Source organism: Aquila chrysaetos, chromosome 4 (assembly GCF_900496995.4).
Source record: "Aquila chrysaetos chrysaetos chromosome 4, bAquChr1.4, whole genome shotgun sequence".
NCBI lineage: Eukaryota > Metazoa > Chordata > Aves > Accipitriformes > Accipitridae > Aquila > Aquila chrysaetos.
The window spans coordinates 1,433,234-1,452,629 of NC_044007.1; the positions used below are offsets into that span (position 1 = coordinate 1,433,234).

At 48.7% G+C, this 19,396-nt stretch overlaps 1 protein-coding gene across 3 annotated transcripts in view; it reads left to right on the forward strand.

The window, feature by feature from the left end:
• Window positions 1-19,396, forward strand: part of ZC3H3 (zinc finger CCCH-type containing 3) — a 180,303-nt gene that overhangs the window by 127,378 nt on the left and 33,529 nt on the right. For 2 of the 3 annotated variants that reach the window (XM_041122963.1, XM_030011513.2), the window contains 4 exons: window positions 6,823-6,904; window positions 9,546-9,701; window positions 12,349-12,418; window positions 18,182-18,313. In XM_041122963.1, the coding sequence (XP_040978897.1) occupies window positions 6,823-6,904; window positions 9,546-9,701; window positions 12,349-12,418; window positions 18,182-18,313 (440 nt within the window). Of the gene's footprint in view, window positions 1-6,819; window positions 6,905-9,545; window positions 9,702-12,348; window positions 12,419-18,181; window positions 18,314-19,396 lie in introns of all 3 variants that reach the window. The other variant, XM_030011512.2, reaches the window with a different exon arrangement.

Consider the following 19,396-nt stretch of genomic DNA (forward strand, 5'->3'; position numbering starts at 1 on the left):
CCCTGTACAAGATTGAAAGCAGCAGAAACCAAATTAAGGTTTGACATTGTCCGGAAAACAGCCCTGACCCCAATCTGGGCAAGAGCTGCCACCGCTGCGGTGAGAGGTATCGCACACCGTGAACTGGGGCTGGCTCCGGTGGTGTTTTGCTGGCGCTCCGGTGGTGTTTTGCCGGTGTCCAGGCTGCTTTCCATGGGCAAATCCTCACTTGCGCGACTTCCTCATCCTCAACTGAGGTTTTACCTCCTGGGAAGTGTGAGGGAGCCCCGGTGGGATGAAAGGCTGGTGGCTTTGGGGACACTCCAGCGTGGCTAGGCTTCACCTGCTGGAGGGATGCTCATGGGTGGCAGCCAGCCTCTTGAGCCACATGGTTGTATTTATTGGTGGTTTTCAATTTTTCTCTGCAACCATAGGATCCAGAAGCCTTGGAGATACCCATGACTGCTGAGCTCCCAAAGGTGGAGGTTTAAGAGGAGCTTTAAGTTCTCCCGAGCTGCCGATGTGTGTCTCCCAGTACAGCCATGACAGCGTCTGATGGCAGAGGGGCAAACTATTTCTAAACACAAGATTGAGTTCAACCTTCCAGGGCTGGGGGGCTTTCCCTGCATCTAAACACACTCCCTGTCTCCACCCTGTGGCGTAACATCCCCTCCTGCCTCAGTTTCCCCACCCTGCTGCGACACCATCTTAGTAACAGCTGGGGAGACTGAAGATGCGAGCTTCTCTGCTGCATCACGCTGAAGATGGATGACTGATGCTCATGAACGTGATTTCAGATGTGGTGGGAGAACTCCACACTCGGCGAAAGGAGGAGGAAGATAACACGGCGCAGGGAGCCATGCGTTGGAAGAAAGTGCACTCTCGGCTCCTTGTTTACCAACTAATTTTAGAAGTGCTGAGCGCTGCAGAAATGCACTTTCCGTGTTTGCAAGGATGATAAAGTGCTCAGCACCGCTGTCGGGCTGGCCAAGGGCTTGCGTGAACGATGCTCTCTCCTCTGAGCCGCTTGGCTTTTTAAAAAAAGAAGAGAAAGATTTAAGACTGGACACCTTGAACATGTTGGGACTGAGTGGTGGAGGGGTAAGGAAGAAGTTGGTGCAGGAGAGGGCAACCCAATGCACCAAGGTGTGAGAACAGCGAAAACTGGAGTGTTGCTTTCCTTAGTTTTCAGCTGGTTTTGGTGTTGCTTGTGCTGGAGCGCACTTCTGCTCAGCCCCTTCGAGCTGAATTCCCTGGCTTTGGGATTTCTCAATCCCTTGCCTCCTTCGAGCTCAATCCCTTGGCTTTGGAATTGCTCAATCCCTTACCCCTTTTGAGCTCAATCCTTTGGCCCCTTTGAGCTCAGCCCCTTGTCTTTGGGATTGTTCAGTCCCTCAGCCCCTTCAATCTCAATCCCTTGGTTTTGGGATTGCTCAATCCCTTACCCCTTTTGATCTTAATCCCTTGGCCCCTTTTGAGCTCAAGCCCTTGTTTTGGGGATTGCTCAATCCCTTGGCCCCTTCACGCTCAATGCCATGGTTTTGGGATTGCTCAGTCCCTTACCCCTCTTGAGCTCAATTCTTTGGCCCCTTTGAGCTCCATCCCTTGTCTTTGGGATTACTCAATCCCTTACACCTCTCGAGCTTAATCCCTTGGCCCCTTCAATCTCAATGCCTTGGCTTTGGGATTGCTCAATCTCTTACCCCTTTTGAGCTCAATCTCTTGGCGTTGGGATTGCTCAATCCCTTGGTCCCTTTTGAGCTCAGTCCCTCGGCTCTGGGACTGCAGATGCTGGTGGGCAGAGACCTGGTGTCCCTGAGGAGCACCGCTGGATCCAGCACTGGTGTAGACGAGAGCTTGCAGAGCTCGGGAGATGCTCCGCAGCAGCCGCTCCAGGCTCCTTGCAAGCATCAGCTCACACAACAACATCTAACCCGGACCGTGCTTCATTAATTGAGGTTGCTTCGCGAATAAAACATTCGTGACCGCCTGACCCAGGGACATGCATGATCCTGTTAGGAGCTGGGGTGCAACCGGGCAGGAGACTACAAAATGCTTTGCTCGTGTAGTGGCAGCTCATCCCTTCTTTTCCTGTTACCTTCTAGAGAGTGAGGGCTTTTGCTGTCCGGTGAGTAAAATAAATTACCCCCAGCAGCTGCTAGTGCTGATCATCTGAAACAGTGGAACCCACTTAAATGAATAATAATTAAAGAAATAAATTTCCCCGAGTGCCAGCCTCAAAACTTTTTGTTCAGCAATAAAGCGAAGGAGAGCCTCACAAAATGAATCGCTTGGCTGTTTCCGAAGTAGGTTGCCTGCGCCGCGGCGGGCGCAGCGGGGTTATAATGGGACCTATTAAAGGAGCCGGCGTGGTTAAAGGAAGCCTTTTCCTGGGTGTCAAGGTCATGTTGGAACAGACTGAGTAGAAGCAAGCGTGGCTAATGGCAAAACCCCTTCCCTTGATGAGCAAGACTAAATAACGGGAAGCTGGGATGACCCTGTTATGGTCATCCCCGAGTCAGAGCATCGGCTGGTGGAGCTGATTGTCTGCCAGCTGCGGTTGCCTGGGCAAAGCCCTGGTTCTTTCCTTCCCTGTGTAAGATTTCCATAAATTATCCTTGATTTGGGGCAGTTGAAAGAGATGGGCAGCAATGGGCTCGGCGGTTTCCTCTGTGCCCAAGGAGGGTGACCTGCATGGCTGGCGCTGGCTGTCACCCTAACACGATGCTCTCACCCTCTTGTGCATCCCTTGGCTCTGGCACATCCCAGCTCTGGGGCTTGTCCCTTTTTTTAGGTTATTTCAGTTTTCTACGGTCTTTCCACCATATAAAAAATAAATTACTCGATAAGATGCACAAACAGACCTTTCCACATGATGAGGTCCTGGTCCTTGAGCTGTGCCCTAGGAGCAATAAAGTCCTTCCTAAATAATTAAGCAGGTAATAATTAACTGTGCTCCCTCAATGCAATATTTGCAGCTGATTTTTAATGCAAAGGAAAATTTCAAGCGTCCTTTTCGGCATGCATTTGTTGCATTGCAAGCCCTTGGGCGAGGGGAAAATGAGCAGGGGTGTTGGAGCTGGATGAAAGCATCCTACTCCCCGTGCTGGCATCCTGGAAAGCACCGACTGCTGCTCCTGAGCACGGTTCCCAGGCTGCCAAGGCAAATCTCTGCCAACCTTTCCCTGGAGGAGAAGGACCAGGTTGCAGTTGAGGGACCCCTCAAGCCCTGAGATATGTTTTGAGGTTATGGAAAAAAAAAAGGTCCTAATTAATGTATGGGTGTTGGTGGAGGGGTGCAGCATCTGATCTGCTCGTTTTAAACATATTTTGTGGTTGTGGAGCCTTTGGCAGGGATAAATTGTGGCTCTTTGCTCTTTTCCAGCAAAAGCTGGAATTCCGAGCGGGATGGGCTGAGCAGAAGTGAACGCTGTGGAAAACACCATGGGACCGCTCGGCTGTGGATTCCTTCAGAGGAGCAGGGGGAAAAAAAAGGAGTTAGGCTGTAGCCCCCGCTATTAATCATAGCTGTAATCATGCATTTAATGAACATGACAGCTCCTGCTCCCTCTGGAGAGACGCGTCGAGTCTCACGGCTGGGTTAGGTACAACAATCACTTCTCGACGCTCGCGCTTGATAACACCGAGAGCCGCCGGAGCAGCCAGTGTCAGGTTGGGATGATGCATTAAGAGAAACAACCCCGTTTGCACGGGCTGTGTATTTCCTTACAGATGATGCGCTTCAAACCGACTAAATCATTAAGAAGGAAAAAAAAAAAAAGCAGAGAGAGAAAAACACCTGTCCCTTATGCAGGGTATAAAATATCAAGCCTGACGCCGCCGTGCTGTGTGTAATCAGTTAAAAAGCCCTTAATGTGCAGTTCTTGATGCTCTCCCCAGCAGCTTTTATTTTTTTCCTTCCTTTTTTTTTTCTCCCCCTGTTGTTCCCGCTGCCTTTGAGCGTGCACAGGGGAGGAACTTGCCATGCCACTTATTTAAATCTCTGCAGCGAGGGACTTTTGCAATATAGAGGAAAGCGTAATATGGGATGTGTGAGTTGCTCTCCTGATCCGACAGCACTGCTGCGTCCTGATGCTGATGCTCTCCCTGGTTGGAGAGCAATCAGGGAGAAAAACGGGATAGATTTGGGACTGGCATCTGTCCTGCAAAATAAAAGTGTGTTATGTCTGGACCAAATGAGACTCCCAGAGATAAGAGTCAAGCCCTGGGGGTATTATTTCGGCTTTTTGTTTAATTTAGTCAAACTGCAGCAAATTTCAGTTCCTAATTTTTTAATTTAACCCTTATCCAGTTCTCTGGTTTTTTTTGCTCAGCCCTGGTGTCACACCGCGTGGGTTACTTTGATGATACAGATACACCCTGAATCTTCCCTGTCTGCAAAATATCAGACGCTTTGTATTTATTAATGCAAATCTCTTGGTAGCAGCTCTAACTGGGCATCCTGAGTTGATAACCACTCTAAAAATCAAAACTTGGGCTCCTTGGACCTCCTTAAAGGTCTGAAACATCAAACCCACTCTCCTGCATCTCCTCCCTTGCTGCTTTGGTGCTCACAGAGCCTTGCTTGTATTTAAACTTCTTTTTGCACGATGCAAAAGCTTCTAAAAATACCATCGTGCCGGAGCCTGAGTTTTCTCCATAAATCCCAGTCGACGGCAAAATGTGTAATTACGGAGCTTCTTAACCGGCAGCGTTACAGAGCCACTGGGCTGTCTCCTCCTGGGTAAATATTTAGGTGGTTTTCTAATAGTTCAGAGGATTTGCATGTGGGGTGACTAATTAGGTGGTGGGAAAGCGTGGATGAAGAGTTTCTTTGCCAGCTGCCAGTCTGATGCTTTGCCAGACCTGGTCAGCAGGCCGGACGGATGCATCTCACCCGGATTTTGCCGTGGATGGGACTGGCTCTCGGGCGGTTAAACTGCCTCCAGGCTGTGAGTTAATTCACAGTAAGAGCTCGTAATGGGAGATGCACATTGCCTGTCCACGTATAATAGCATGACTTCTTGCCAGAACATAAAAGCTGGGCAAACTCCCCCTGCAAACGTTATGCCGTGGATGTATTTTTTCTATATATAAATTAAAAACCAGTGGCATGAGGCTGTTGCACCCTTTATTTATTTACTTATCTATTTATTTCTTTAGTGATTCCTCCTTTCTGGCCAAGATGTGGCTGTCAGGCTGCTTTAACTAAAAGGATGGCACACAAGCATGGGAGCGTGTTCGTCCCCGAGAGTCCACTTTTATGCCCGGCTATTAAATATTCAGAGAGATTGTCTGCTGCCCTGGGGAGCCGGCTCCTGGTGTAGCCCGTCCTGCTGAGCTTGCTTTAAGGAGCATTAAACATAATTGCAAAGGGCTGAGGGATGCTCTATCCCTACCGTAATGGTCCGACTTTAATTTGGGTCTTTCTCCCTGCATCAGTTGGGAGGTCAACCTTGCTTGAGCGCGCTGGCCTCTTAACCCATGTCCTCACTAAAAGATGCTCTGCGGCATCTTCGGAGCGACCCAAAGTTGATGTGCATTTATTTTAGTGCTGAAAAGTAGTTGGAAAGACGCTCCTACAGTGAGGCAGCTCTGTGATGAGGGGGAAGCCAAAAAACAAATGCAAAAAAACCCTCAGCGGTGGCTCAAATGCCCGGTTGATACTCGACGCGCTTGCGGCAAGCTCGAACGCGCTTGCCGGTGAGTTGCACGGAGCTTACTCGATGCCTCTGATCGACAGGCATGTGCCGCCGGTGCCGACATCGCGCCTGCGCCAACTGCTTTTATTTGCAGAGGGAACAGATGGGGCTTCGCCGACGCCGGCAGCCCGAGTGACAGCTCGCGCGTGGGGAGAGCGCGCTGCCGCGCTATCAAATTCCACTCGCTCACTCCCCAACATGCCCGGGCTGGCAGGTGAGTGACTGAGCTGCTCTCATACCACCTGGAAAGCTGAGATACGGCCTTTATTTTCAATTCATTCTTTCCTACGCCAGTCAAGGACAATTTAATTATGTGCGTGCATGTATCGAAGGCAGGCGCTGGGCTTCCCCGGCCGGCTGCAGGGAGCAGCCAAGCCAAGCGTGGAAATTTCCTGGACTGATAGCGCAAGCGTGTGAGTTGCCCAGAGGGGTTTTTTGGCACGTTCAGGTGCTGAGGGGAAAGGTCCCTGCTGTGTTTGGAGCTGGCAAGGAGCCCTTTTGCCGTGGACGCTCAGGAGGTGCTGGCAACGTGGAGGTCTATAAAGAGCATCTTCACCCATCCAGGCTCTGGGAGCTGCCTGCTTTGGGTTAAGCAATAAGATTGTAGAATCATAGAATCATAGAACGGTTTGGGTTGGGAGACACCTTCAAAGGTCATCTAGTCCTACCCCCCCTGCCATAGGAAGGGACATCTTCAACTAGATCACATTGCTCAGAGCCCCGTCCAACCTGACCTGGAATGTTTCCAGGGATGGGGCATCTACCACCTCTCTGGGCAACCTGGGCCAGTGTTTCACCACCCTCAGCGTAACAAATTTCTTCCTTAGATCTAGTCCGAATCTCCCCTCTTTTAGTTTAAAGCTATTACCACTTGTCCTATCGCTGCAGACCCTATTAAAAAGTCTGTCCCCTTCTTTCTTATAAGCCCACTTTAAGTGTTGAAAGGCCACAAGAAGGTCTCCCTGGAGCCTTCTCTTCTCCAGGCTGAACAAGCCCAGCTCTCTCAGTCTTTCCTCATAGGAGAGGTGTTCCACCCCTCTAATCATTTTTGTTGACCTAAGATACTGAGGGCTGCATGAGTTCCTGCAAAATTTCTTGATTCTGAGCAAATTATCTATGTTTTCTTCTTTGTTTCCAACAGCGAGGTTGCATTGTACGCCCAGTCCTGGCTTCTCTCCATCCGGCTGCCTGAACAGATCAGCTACGAGCCGATACATCGCCAGGTCTGTACTTGTGGGGAGGAATGGCGTGCTCCCCTTCTGGATGCTGCTTGTGATTTATGCTCAGAACGGTGTCAGAAGCTTGAGACACAGCTATTTAACTGGCTGTTTATTTGGTGAAGCTCTGGCCGCTGCTTTTGCCCTAGCCTCTACAAGGTGGTTGTAAGCTCAGCAGAAAGCCACGGTTTCTGCTTGGAAATGGTTTGAAAGGTTATTAATGGATAGCAACACCTTTCTGCAAGCAAAGAATGCCAAATCCTGCTTGGAAAGTCCCTTTTAAAATCAACTGTATTGTTCTCAAGCAGTCTTTTGGGTTTTTTTACCCCAACTCTGAGCAGCCCATCTCAATTCAGCCCAGCAAACCTGCAGGTTTTCCTTCTCTCTGTCCCACCCACAAACTGGGAACCTGCCATGTGGCAACTGGAAAGCACTGTGTATGGGAGAAGGACAGCACATTGCTGGTGTTCAACGCCCTGCCAGCTTTCTCCTTGCCTTTTTTTTTGTGCTACAGCTGTGCCGCATGTCATCATGGCCTTAAGTATGAGTGTTTGCAGACAAGTCCCTCTTAATTGTAGCAGACTAAAATTTATTCCCAAAGCGTGTCTGTTCCAGATGTCTGTATACAGACATAAGGCCAAATTCTAGTCTAGCTATATTTTATCATATCCTACCACTAATATCAACTGATTTAAAATCTACCTTCGGAGTTAATTGGTGCTAAAGTCCAGCTTCGAAGTGCTTTCTCTGCAGATCAATGTGTTGGTGGCCTGGCCAGGTATCACAAGTAGCCGAGGTGTTGACTATGGGAGAGCCTTTTTTCAATATCATAATTTCAGCAAAGAAATGATCTTTTTTTAAATGCTTATCATGCCATATCATGGCTTGCCTTGCGTTAGCTTTGGAAGCACCTCAAGTGCCAAGAAGCAATTTGTGGTGAGGCTTGGTGTCCCCCAGAGCCATTTGTAATGTAAGAGGTGGTGGCATTTGTGATGCTGAAATGGGACTTTCGCATTCAGTATTTTGGCTGTATGAAGTTGTCTTTTTCTCATTGCATTTTAACTCAAGAGCTGCAGACAACCAAGAATTATAGAGGTAAAAATAGGCATTCACCCCTAAAATAGTTTCCTTGAGCAAGTATTTATCGCGGGTAATGCTATTGTGACCCTTAGACCTGTGTTTCTCGCACCAGGAGGGCCAAGACTGTGGAAATACATAAATATTATATAATATTTATATATTATACATATATTAAAATAACTTTATATATAAATATTTATCCTTAGTCTCTAAGGAAGCAATGCATACAACTACCCAGAGAACCTAAGGTGAGTGGCTTTGTTTGCCCCCATCCAGAGCACTGTGTCCTCTGCAAACTTGAGTTGACCATGCTGTACCACCTAATTATCTGCTCAGAGAGATCAAACGTGCCCTCCGTAGTGTTGCATTCACCCAGATCTCAACACTTCCCCTCTTCCTCCTGGTCCTGTACAGCTCTATAGCTGCTGGGTAATTACCTCTTCAGCTGGAAGCTTATGGGAAATGTGTGCTAAGCAACTTTTTATATCCTTAAGTAACTTCCAGTGGTACCAAGCAATTAATAGTGAGTTTTTCTGATATTTGGTGTTACCTTGTGTTTCTGTGGCTGTCACGTAGGCCCTCATTCATTGAGGTTCATAAGCAGGTGCCCACTTGAAGGCCTTGAATAGCAGCAGGCCAGCTGGCAGGGACTCATGCTGAAGTGCCCTCTAAGTTGTTCAGCATTTGCATCCTGTGCTGCACGAGCCCAGCATGGGAGAGGATGTTTTCTGCCTCACCATGTTCCCCAAAACTGCAGGAAGGTCTCTCCATGCTCATAAAATCATGGGAGAGAATCACGGTTATGGAGGTGGGAAGGGATCTCTGGAGAGCTGTCCTTCCTCCTGCCCCAAAGGGCCTCTTGTCCTTCCAACATATCTCTCTGAGAAGGTCTGGTTCCACCTTCTCTACACCATCCCATTAAGAAGTCACAGAGGACCATAAGATCCCCCTTGGCCTTCTCCTTGCTGAGCAAATCAGCCCATGGCCTCTGCTGAGATGTCCTGTGCTCCAGCTGCGATCATCTTGGTGGCTTCCACTGGACACACTGCCATCCATCACTGTCTGTGTTGTACTGGGAGCCCCAAACTGGACCCAGTACCCAGCTGTGGTCTTGCAAGTGCCAAACAGAGGGGACAGATCCCCTCCCTCATCGTCCCAGCTGCATTCCTGCTCATACAGCCCAGGATGCGGTGGGTGTCATCACTGCAAGGGCACCTGGCTGATTCCTGGGTGCCTTGTTGTTCCCCGGGGTTGGCTTCTGCAGAGGTGCTTTCCAGGAAGTTGGCCACAACGTGTCCTGCTGCATGGGGTGATTTTGTACCAAATGCAGATGTTTCCAGGAAGATTGGCCTCATGAAGCAGATTTCTAAAGATTCAGGGTAAAGTTGGCCAAAAATCAAAAACACCTAAGAGCTTTTGGCCCAGCACGAACTTCCTGAATATCTCGCTCTCTCTTCAGAGTGAAACTTGGGCTCCTCTGGGATTTCAGGTGCTGTTGAGCTGTCTTCTCTACGTCATTGTTGTGTTGAAGTTGGAGATGTAACCTGACCCTGTCTTTCTCGTTTAGCCGTGCTGTTCAGCGGAGTTTGGCCATCATTCGTCAAGCCAAGCAGAAGAAAAAGAAGAAGGAATACTGTATGTACTACAACCGCTTCGGCAAGTGTAATCGTGGGGACAGCTGCCCCTACATCCATGATCCAGAAAAGGTGGCCGTCTGTACCAGGTATGGATAGACACAGCAACTGCATGCTTTGGCCCATCACAGTAGACTGGGCCGTTGGTTGGCTTTGGTGCTTGCTCATGTGATATTCCCCAGGGAAACAACCTGATAACAGAAATGTAAGACCACGAGGACAGCTGTTCTGGGTCAGGCCTAGGGTCTACCCAACCCTGTTAGGTTGGCAGGTAACCTGCAGGAGGAGGACAAGACAAGGCACACAGAGAAGAGCTCTTTCTCTTGGCTGGGACCTCTCAGCTTCTGGCAGTGAAGCCCTGCAGCCTGGTAGGGTTCGTTTTTCAATCGCTAGAGGTTGCCACCAAACCATCATGATGTAATAGTCAGCAGATCTTTTTTTTTTTTTGTGGATTTATTTAGTCCTTTCTTTAACACATGGTATTTATGACAGTGGGTTGCACAACTGAATTATGGACTGTGTGGAAAGTGCTTTCTCAACTGGCTGTTTGACTATCGTGTTGGGTGCCTCCTCCCTCATGGTTTTTGAGAAAGACGGGATAATGATTCCCTGATCACCTTTTAGTCACCACTTATAACTACATAGTCCTCTCCTCTCTGTCCAGACTTCCCAGACTGGAGAATGATGGTCTATTTAATCTCTTCTGGTAATTTTTCCCTAAATTTACACAGCATTTTACACCTATTAATGCTAATAAAGCACCACACAACCAGCCTCCAAGTTAAATACACACGTTTTGGTTGTTCTGCACAACCTGTAGGGATTACAGAAATATTTATTTCACATTTTGGAGGTAGATACCGTCACCAGGATGTTTATGTCTTACAAGTAACCTTCCATATCGCAGTACAGAAGCTCTAAAAAAATTAAAAAATCAGAGTAGTGTTTTAAGGATTAGTAATAAAATAAAATTAACATTTCTTAAATATAATCAGAATAATAGTCCTTAGTGACTTACTTACTGCTGTCAGGCTGAGGATGCCATCAGGGTTTGCCAGGTGGAATTTAGAGGCTAAAGCATTTAGCCAGTCCCCAAAGAGACCATCTGACTTGAATGATTTTGTGGATCCTGGGTAATACCTGGTACCGATGTTGGAGCGGTGCAGATCTGAGCAGAGTGACTTGAGAGCCTGCCTTTATCATGCACCGAGTGATTTCTTCTAGCAGCATTTCTCAGATCCTCTTGGATCCATGCAACAGGTTTGAATCCTTCAGCCTGTGACGCCATGCAGCTACGAGACTTGGTAATTTATTACAGGAGAACTGATTCATGTTGCCAGCTCATTATACCTGCCCAACAGTTGATTAAACTATATTATTAGTCGTTTAAAAAGTGTAGAAAAGCCAACTCCACTGATGAACTCCTTGAGTAATTTCTCTGTAAAATTGCTGCTGTGCTAGAAATCATTTGGAGGTTGCACAAAGCTCGATGGGAGACCATATAGGGATGAAAGGTGATTTATTGGTTTTTTAACTGATTTCACTTGCTTTCACTCATTCTCCCATAACATCCTCATGAACACTGAGACACGTGTCCAAGGTAGCTGGTCAGGATTACTTCTGGTGACATAGAGGACAAGGGATGCCAGCTACTGAGTCCTCGCTTTGAATCCTTGGTTCTTCTTATGCTGGTGACCAAGTCTGGTTTTGGGCTGTGCTCCTTGCATACTTCAGGAATTGCTGGTCCTTGAGGTCTTTTGGGTCTCCATCCTGCCCCATTTCTATGAATCACTAGAGGACAACGCTGATTTTCTCCTGGTCTTGTGTCTCCTTACCCTGGTGCTTTCTACCTCCAATCCTGTTCTTCAGCTTGCTGTTACCATCTCTTAATTTTCTCAGTCTGCTTTTGGTTTAGGGTGTCCTTTATTTTCCAGATCTGGTTGTTTTGAGGAGGTGCACATAGCTATGCTGTGATTGCAATCATCTGCAAACCTAGTTGCTATCAACCAGCTGGTTCTTACATCTATATGTTCCCATTTATACTTTGTTCAAACCATTCTCAATTTTGTTTTATTTTTAATGAATCTCTCCATGCTCAGCTCTACATTTACCCAGATTTTATAAATAATGCTGGGGGCATATTCTGTGCTCCAGAACCTCCCTGCAAGGCTGTGCAACTGAGAGCATGTAACCCTGGAGTCTCCTTTCGTGGGGGGTTCAGACCAGTGCTCTTCCCATGATAATGTGTATTTTATTAATCTGCTACCACACTGGTAGCTCCTAGGAAAACTTCTGAGTCCAAACACCCTCACATGCTTTGGGATCTTGATTTCTGTTGTGCGCCTGTCTCTGCTCCTCCTGGTTGTTGGCCACTCACACCCTGGTCTTCCTGGTGTTTCATCCAGCTTCTGGTGTAATCAGGGGTCTAGGAGGGACCTTTCTCCTGGGAGCATCATCTCTGAACCTTGGGGTACAGGCCTTGCTCTACCTACTAATGAGCAGCCAAATACAATGAAAGAATAAAATCTATCAGGAAGTATCGGCTGCTCTTCTAAGAAGAAGGACTCATACCAATTTAGGGTGTGAAATGGGCTTTAACAGCAAGCTTGGCAGCAGTCGTGTATTTGTGGCCTTGGGGCAAACGTGGTAATGGGGCAAGACGGATGCTTGGTGTTTAAAATGGCGTGTTTTGCGACCCACCTCGTGCTCAACCCTCTCCTTCTGGTGTATCTACAGGTTTCTCCGTGGCACGTGCAAGAAGACAGATGGGACCTGTTCGTTTTCCCACAAGGTGTCCAAAGACAAGGTCTGTATGGCTTCCCAACGAGCGCGGTGCGGCTCTACGAGTGAGCGGACCTACGCTGGTGGTTGTAGGGAAGTCTACCTCATTGATTGCTTCCAACAGAGTTCATTTGTAGTTTGCTTGCCAAGCTGTTCAGGCTCACCATAGGGTTGTGAGAGCAAAGTGTGCCTCTTCAATCGGTGCGGTGAATCGGTAGATGAATGCATTAAGCAGCGGATTGGAAACCAGAGCACCTGGGGTTGTGTTGGATAATGTGCTTTGGGTTAAGGAGTGCTTAAACTCCAGGGATCGGAGAGAAAGAGCAGTGGAGAAGTGTTTAATTGCGTCTAATCCTTCGCTACCTCCGTAAGATCACCCTTCCCTCTAAATCACCCTGTGCTGGGGTTGGAGGAGGAGGATGTTTTAACATACAAGAGCTTGGAGGTAAAAATTAACCTTTCTAAAAAGCCAGGCAGTGAAACCGGCTGGCAAAATGGCTTTTGAGTTCATCATCATTTTCAACCTTCTTGATGCATTTGGAGCTCTGCGGTTTTATTACACAGAGTGAGGTGGAAGAATAATTAGGTTTTCTTTTAGTGATTATCGGTTGACGATTTAGCAGATTAACCTCCATTCAGTGGCTAGGATCTCCGGTCGGACATAGCTTTGGAGACCTCAAGCGTTGAAGCCGAGGTGAAGTAGGTGCTGAAGGTTAAGTGTAGCTGCGGGTCCTTCACTGAGCTGGGATGTGCTTCAAGCACGTATTTACATTTCAGCTTTGTTGGACGGATTTGGAGGATCATTTCTCTGCTACAAAGGATCACCCAGACAACAGCAGTAAGGTTAATCCTACTGGGGTATTGAAACGCCAAGCAGAGCGGTGTCACTGTGTGGGGAGCAGTTTGTGATCGGCTCCGGTGTAAAGGTTCCGCTGTTGGGAGGGAGATGCCAGAAACGGGGATGTGAATGAGGACTGGTTTTCCCAGAGAAGCCCATCAGGCTCAGTCCTTCATCGTGTCACTTGAGGAGTTTGCAGCCCCCCTTGGCTATATTTCTGGCATGTCATATGTCGAAAGCAGCTTTGTCAAAGCTGTCGCAGCTGTGCCTAGGGCACGGTGGGGACCGGAGCTCGCCTGAGCCATGCCAGATCTAGAAGCGCTGCTTTTAATTACTCAAGCTTTGGTTATTTAGTCTGCACCCTGTGAATTGTCCTTATAGCACCTTCTTCTCCCCACTCCCTTCGAGCATCACAGTCCTCCTTTCCCCATCTACGGCATCATGTAGGTAATTACAGTGCAATTACTGACCTGTAAAGCATTTAACCCATGGGATGTCGGGTCTCATCAGCATCTGGGACAGGACCTTTTCCAACAGCATTTGCCTTTGGGCACGCAGTTTTCTTGTCTCCCTTTCCCTCCGTTTGCCTAAGGCACGTTCGTTGTCAGTGGGGAGCTCATAAGTTATCCTGGCGGTGAGCAGAGTCGCTCTGAACGAGGCACAAAGCACCATATGTTTTTTACATGTATCTCTCTTCAGAGTCACTTAATCATGAGTATATAAAACAGAGAAGATAGACTGGGGACAGCTGTACTCCCTGACTCGTGGCATGTCAAAGGAGGGATGGGGATGAGAATTGATAGAAGGAAAAAGGGCTGGTTTGGTTTTTTTTTCCTTCCTATAACATATAGTTAGACTTCAGAAATAAAGGAGACAAGGAAGAAGGAAGCTTTGCAAAGGGACTGGCTGTTGGTGTATCCAGAATTGTTACATTTAATGCAGATTTGGAGTGGATATGGGGCCAGCAACTTCTTTTAACCTGAGTAAGTGATGTGCAAGTGCTAACAGCAGCACTCAACCCACTGCCTGCACCTCTGAGCCAAAGGATTGATATTCATCCAGACTGCACGGGACCATTGGCTTACATCTGTACCAGCGAGTTAAATGGTATTTTAGCAGGTGCCGGAGCTTGGTTTTGGTCCCAGGGCAAAAACCTGGGTGAGACTTGGGAGTTGGAGGTGGCCGAGGAACCGTTACAGTCGGTGGTTTAGCCGCAGCCATGTCCATCAAAGGATGTGATGGCTGGATGCGGATGGGTTTGTGCCAGGTGGTCTTGGTACGTGGAAATATTCCTCAGCATGTTTAATTTGCTGGTGGAGATGTAGCCTCAGTTTCCTCTCTAGAAACACTGGTGTGTCTTGGTGCCTCAAGGAGGACCTCAAGCTTTTGGCTTCTGGGCTCCATTTTGGGTGGATAGATGGAGAATGATGGCTGCAGCATGGCATGGAAAACTCAACCTTTCCCCCTTAGCAGCACCTTGCCCGTTAGGAATCGGGGAAGAATAACAATAATATCATTGTGCTAATAAAACTGAATTAAAAACAAGCGGCCATGCTGAAGTTTCTTGCAGAAGAGCTGGTTTGCCGATGGCATTTTGGGGACAGAATCCCTAGGACGGGGTTTCACAGGGCGCAGGTGGCCTCTGCCCATCTCACCTTTTTCCCTAGCAGTTCACCGCTACCGAAGCATCCTCTAAACCCAAGATGAGTCATTAAATTAACAAGCCTACAAACGAAGCAGGCAGGTGCGAGCTCTCTTATGTGCCTTAGAAACAAATGCTTTCAGAGCACACATTTCTGGCCATGCACGTCGCGCTCCGTGGGGAAGGAGGATTATTTTTCGCAGAATTAGGCGCCCCGGGGACAGTTCAGAGGTCTCCGCTCACCACCTTGTCTTCAGTGCGGGCTGGAAGAGAAACAACCTCCTCTGCAGAGTTCAAGCCTGTTTCAGGGTGATTTATAGCTGCGGGGATACTGCTACCCAAAGCGAGAGGCGACTTTGCTTTTCAACTCCTGTAGCTCCCTGTTAACCCGGGTGATTACTAGCAAAGGTGGCGTTAGCATCATTTATCAGCGGCGGAGAAAGGCAGGTGAAGTTGCTCAGCCGAGGAAGGCAGCGGTTTCCTGCCGCTCGTGGGTTTTTTGGAGCGGATCCCACCTGCTCTTCAGATGAGGGATTGGGGGGTCGGCTTGTTTTTGGCTATTTGAATTGGAGTTTTAATGCAATGAGGTGATTTTTTTTCTTGTTGTTAATGTTGATGTGGTGTCACCTGTGGTTTGGGGCTGTCCTGTTTTGCTGATGCCCTGTTAGATGACTCTTGATTTCACTTTGTGGTTATGGGGGGGACACCCTGTAACCTCCTCATCAGAGAAGCTTCAGGTTATTGTCGTCATGTATCTCACTTCGGTGTGAAGTCACTGGGGATGGGGCCCCGTACCCAGTCCAGGAGGTGGAGGACCAAGGGCTTGCAGGGCTTAGCTATTGGTTTGAGGACCCCGGTTTTGCTGAACCTTGGGGTGATCCCGTGCCTCAGTTTCCCCACTGAAAAATGGGGACAATCCCTCTCTTTTCTACGGGAAAGCTGCGGGGGTTCAGCTGTCACAGCAGCGGGGAGCTTTTCCCCATACTGAGCAGCAAACCCCTTGCTCCAAGCAGAGGATGCTCTCTGAGGTGGAGGGCTGCTCCAGATGGGCACAATGCTTTGTAGACGCTTTCAAAAACCGAACTATCCCTCTGGCAATGGAAAAAGGAGCCTGGAGGAGAAGGGAAGCTGGCGGTTGGGGAATTTTGCAATTTTGCTCCACAGGGGGTGCAGGGCAGAGCCCTCGGCTAAGGAGCATCCGTCGAAGCGATGTGCAGGGAATTTCTCCACGACGGGGCAGAGCCACCGGCGTATCCTGGTGATTGAGAGAAACTGGTAAATCTGAACGAATGGGTTTGTGAGTGAAGGTTAGCGAGAGGCTAGGACTCGGGCAACCGCCCGCTGCTGCTACAACAGCTTTTCCCCTTGAGGAACTCGAAAAGAATCAGCATTTTTCTCCCTAATAGAGCTTCAAAACTCTGTTGTGAGCAATTTGGAAATTCACGTTGAGTTTCGGGTTCATTAGCTGCTGGCTCCAAAGCGTGTACATAGTCAAAGCTGTCTAATACGGACGCACCGCACCAGTGCCTTGAATTAATGTTATTGTTATTTGTGTGGACGTAGTGGGGTGCAAACAAGGTTAATTGAAATGAGAGTGCTGCTTCCTCTTGATAATGGCTCAGGCTTGACAGCTAGGAGGAGTTTAGTTTTGTAGAAGAGCTGCCTTTATTATCCCTTTTTATTAGAGCTAATTTGGGCTCTATATCAAAAACTACATTAAGGGAATCATTTACGGTCACACCACCACCACCAAAAAAGATAGCCCCAGAGCCCTGTCCTTTATGTTAATGTCTGCAGTTAAAAGACAATTAAAAATAAACTCTTCTCTTTAAAGCACCCTTTGTTTTCTTTCCTCTCTGCTTCCCCCTCCTTCTATTTCTCTCTTTGGCTCAAGTGAGTCAATTTAGTTAAAACCCTAACGTGCCCTTCAGGGAAAGGGATTTTTCCGGATAGCCTCAGCTGTGGTTATTGCAGAATTGTAAATATTAGTATGGGGATGCTTGGACCGGCGGGACTGAGATGCTACCGAGTTAACGGAGGGATCGATACTGTGCCGAGCAGTAAGGAAATTCGGCGTGTAGGCAAGCAGCAAGGGATTGAGCAGGAGGAGCCGGATCGGAGTCGCAGCGGCTTCGGGAAGCGCACGTTCCCGTCAGCAGCTGCCTATTTGGGTCGGGAAGTTGCCTGTGGTAGCCGGTGAGTTAAGGATGCTGAAATATCGCAGCAGGCTGGTAATTTGTTTTTAATTGTAACAGCTGGTGGAAGGTGAAGTTTGTGGTTTGAGGACGATGAGGATCCTTGCTCGTTTGCTTTTCCCCGTCGGCTGTTGCGCTGCTAAAGCTTGAGAGCAGTGAACATGGGAGCGGGGCTCTGCTCCGTGTATCTGACCGCTCTCCTTCTCGACCACTGCGGCAGGAGCCCGGGCTCTCCTCCTCCTTTCCCTCCCTTCTGGAGCATCCCTCCTCCAGCGCGCAGGGACAGGCATCATCACATCGCTCGCAGCCCTTGGGGGGTGCCAGGCTGATGCCTTCACATGATGCAGCCCCCCTAAAAAATGCTTGCGGAGGTGCAAGAACTTGTTTTCCCCCTTGCTAGGACCCACCTTTTGGAGTCTTTATCTAACCACATGCTCTGCACCCTCCAGCCAGCTCCGTATCCACGGAAGAGCCACATAAGGTGGGCACCCGTGGGTGCCTTTGCGATGGCCAGAACCCCCAATGGGAGAGTGCAGCCAGGCTGGTTGTGAGCTCGGCACCGTTGTTCCCATCGCAGCCACTGCATCACCCCTCGGGAAGGGTGTTCTCAGTCCTTGGCCACGCGACAGTGTACTCAGCTCAGTGCCTTTTGCGAGTGAGGAGCCCAGGGAGCAGCCGCCCCTTCTCTCCTCTTCAAGGTTAGTTAGGAGAGCGTTGGCAAAAGATGAACCTGCCACGTGCGTCGTGCCAGCAAAGCCCTTATGATAGCAGAGTTTATTACGATTCCCCCATCCCTTCCTCGTGCTGTACAGAGGCAGTTTTCTTTCTGGTGGCAGTTTCATGCTTTCCACCCTGTCTCCAGCATCCTGAAGGATGCTAAGGCAAGCATGTTCATCCCCTGTGCATATATACACTGGGACCACGTAATGTCAGGGAGCTGCCTTGCAGGAGACCAATAGAAGAGCTAAAAATACCTCTGGGATCAGTGGCTGGCAAAAGGCATGTATTTATTTTACGCATGTCATGGTTTTATTTCAGTTCTGGGTGTTGGAACTATTCCTAATCATGAGTTGTGGGGAGCGCTAATGGGTTTCTTATCCTCTGCCTTTGCAGATGCCGGTGTGCTCCTACTTCTTGAAGGGGATCTGCAGCAACAGTAACTGCCCGTACAGCCACGTCTACGTGTCCAGGAAGGCAGAAGTGTGCCAGGATTTCCTCAAAGGCTATTGCCCCATGGGAGAAAAGGTAAAGAGGGGACCAACTTTTGGGGTCCCGGGACAGATGCGCCTTTGCCGAAGCCACAAGCTGTTTTTTGCGCGAGCTATGGCACCAAAGGGAGCTGTAGAGCTGGAAGCTGCTGAACACCTGGATGTGATGAACAGCAGTCCTGTGCCTTTCCAAAGGGTGATGGGCAAAGTGGCTTGGTTGCCTTACAGACAGGAAAAAAAAGGAAACAAAGGCTGCAGCTCACAACTGTCATGCTGGTGTTTCCCCAGGAAAAGCTTCCCCGGGGTGTCCATGTTACTGGAGTTGGGTGCCTGAGCTGATAGCACCTGCCCTGAAAACTGCTCAGTTACATAGATGAGAAGTGAAAAAAAAGGCTTATGAGTCCCTGTTTTATATAGAAAAACCATAGACATTAATGCTTATTTTGCACGCTGGCTCCATGACAGGTTAAAACTTGAGCCTTAGATCTTGTGGCTCAGTCTTAGCAGCAAGAGCACCGTTGCTCACCTAGCCTGCAGCAACTGAGCCTCAAGCTGTGCCCAGATATGTACCTGGGGGCTTCGTGGAGCCCACCTCTAGGTCCTGGGGGCCCTCTCGTTTAGATCAATGCACTGAAGTCCTAGATGGACTTTATGTGCAACCTGGGTAAACTTGCAACGTTGTCCTTGAGCTTATGGCACCTGACATAAGACACAGAGCTTGAGAGAGAGCAGCTTTCCCAGAGCAGAGCCTGGAGCCAGTGGAGCTGGCTGCCACTTGCTGGTTTCCAAAGGAATTATAGGGCTGTTACATGCAAAAAAAAGAAATTTTGAGGTTTATCCGACATCTCGTGGCTCCCTCCGTCTTTGTAAGTGTTGCGAGAAGTGGGCGGCAGCAAGCTCGGTTTGTTGGTGGCACGGAGCTACGCTGCAGGATCTCACCTTTCCTTACTTCGTGGCAAAGGGACAGGGTTGGCCTTGCTGGTGTTCCCCTGGGAATCAAAGTGACTGTCCTATCTGACTCCTCTTTACTGTTTTCCATTAATTTAATAATTTTTTGGGCCTCTTAGTGTGAACCACTCTTTCATTAGTAGAGCATGTGGTTTTCTTTTGAGTCCCATGA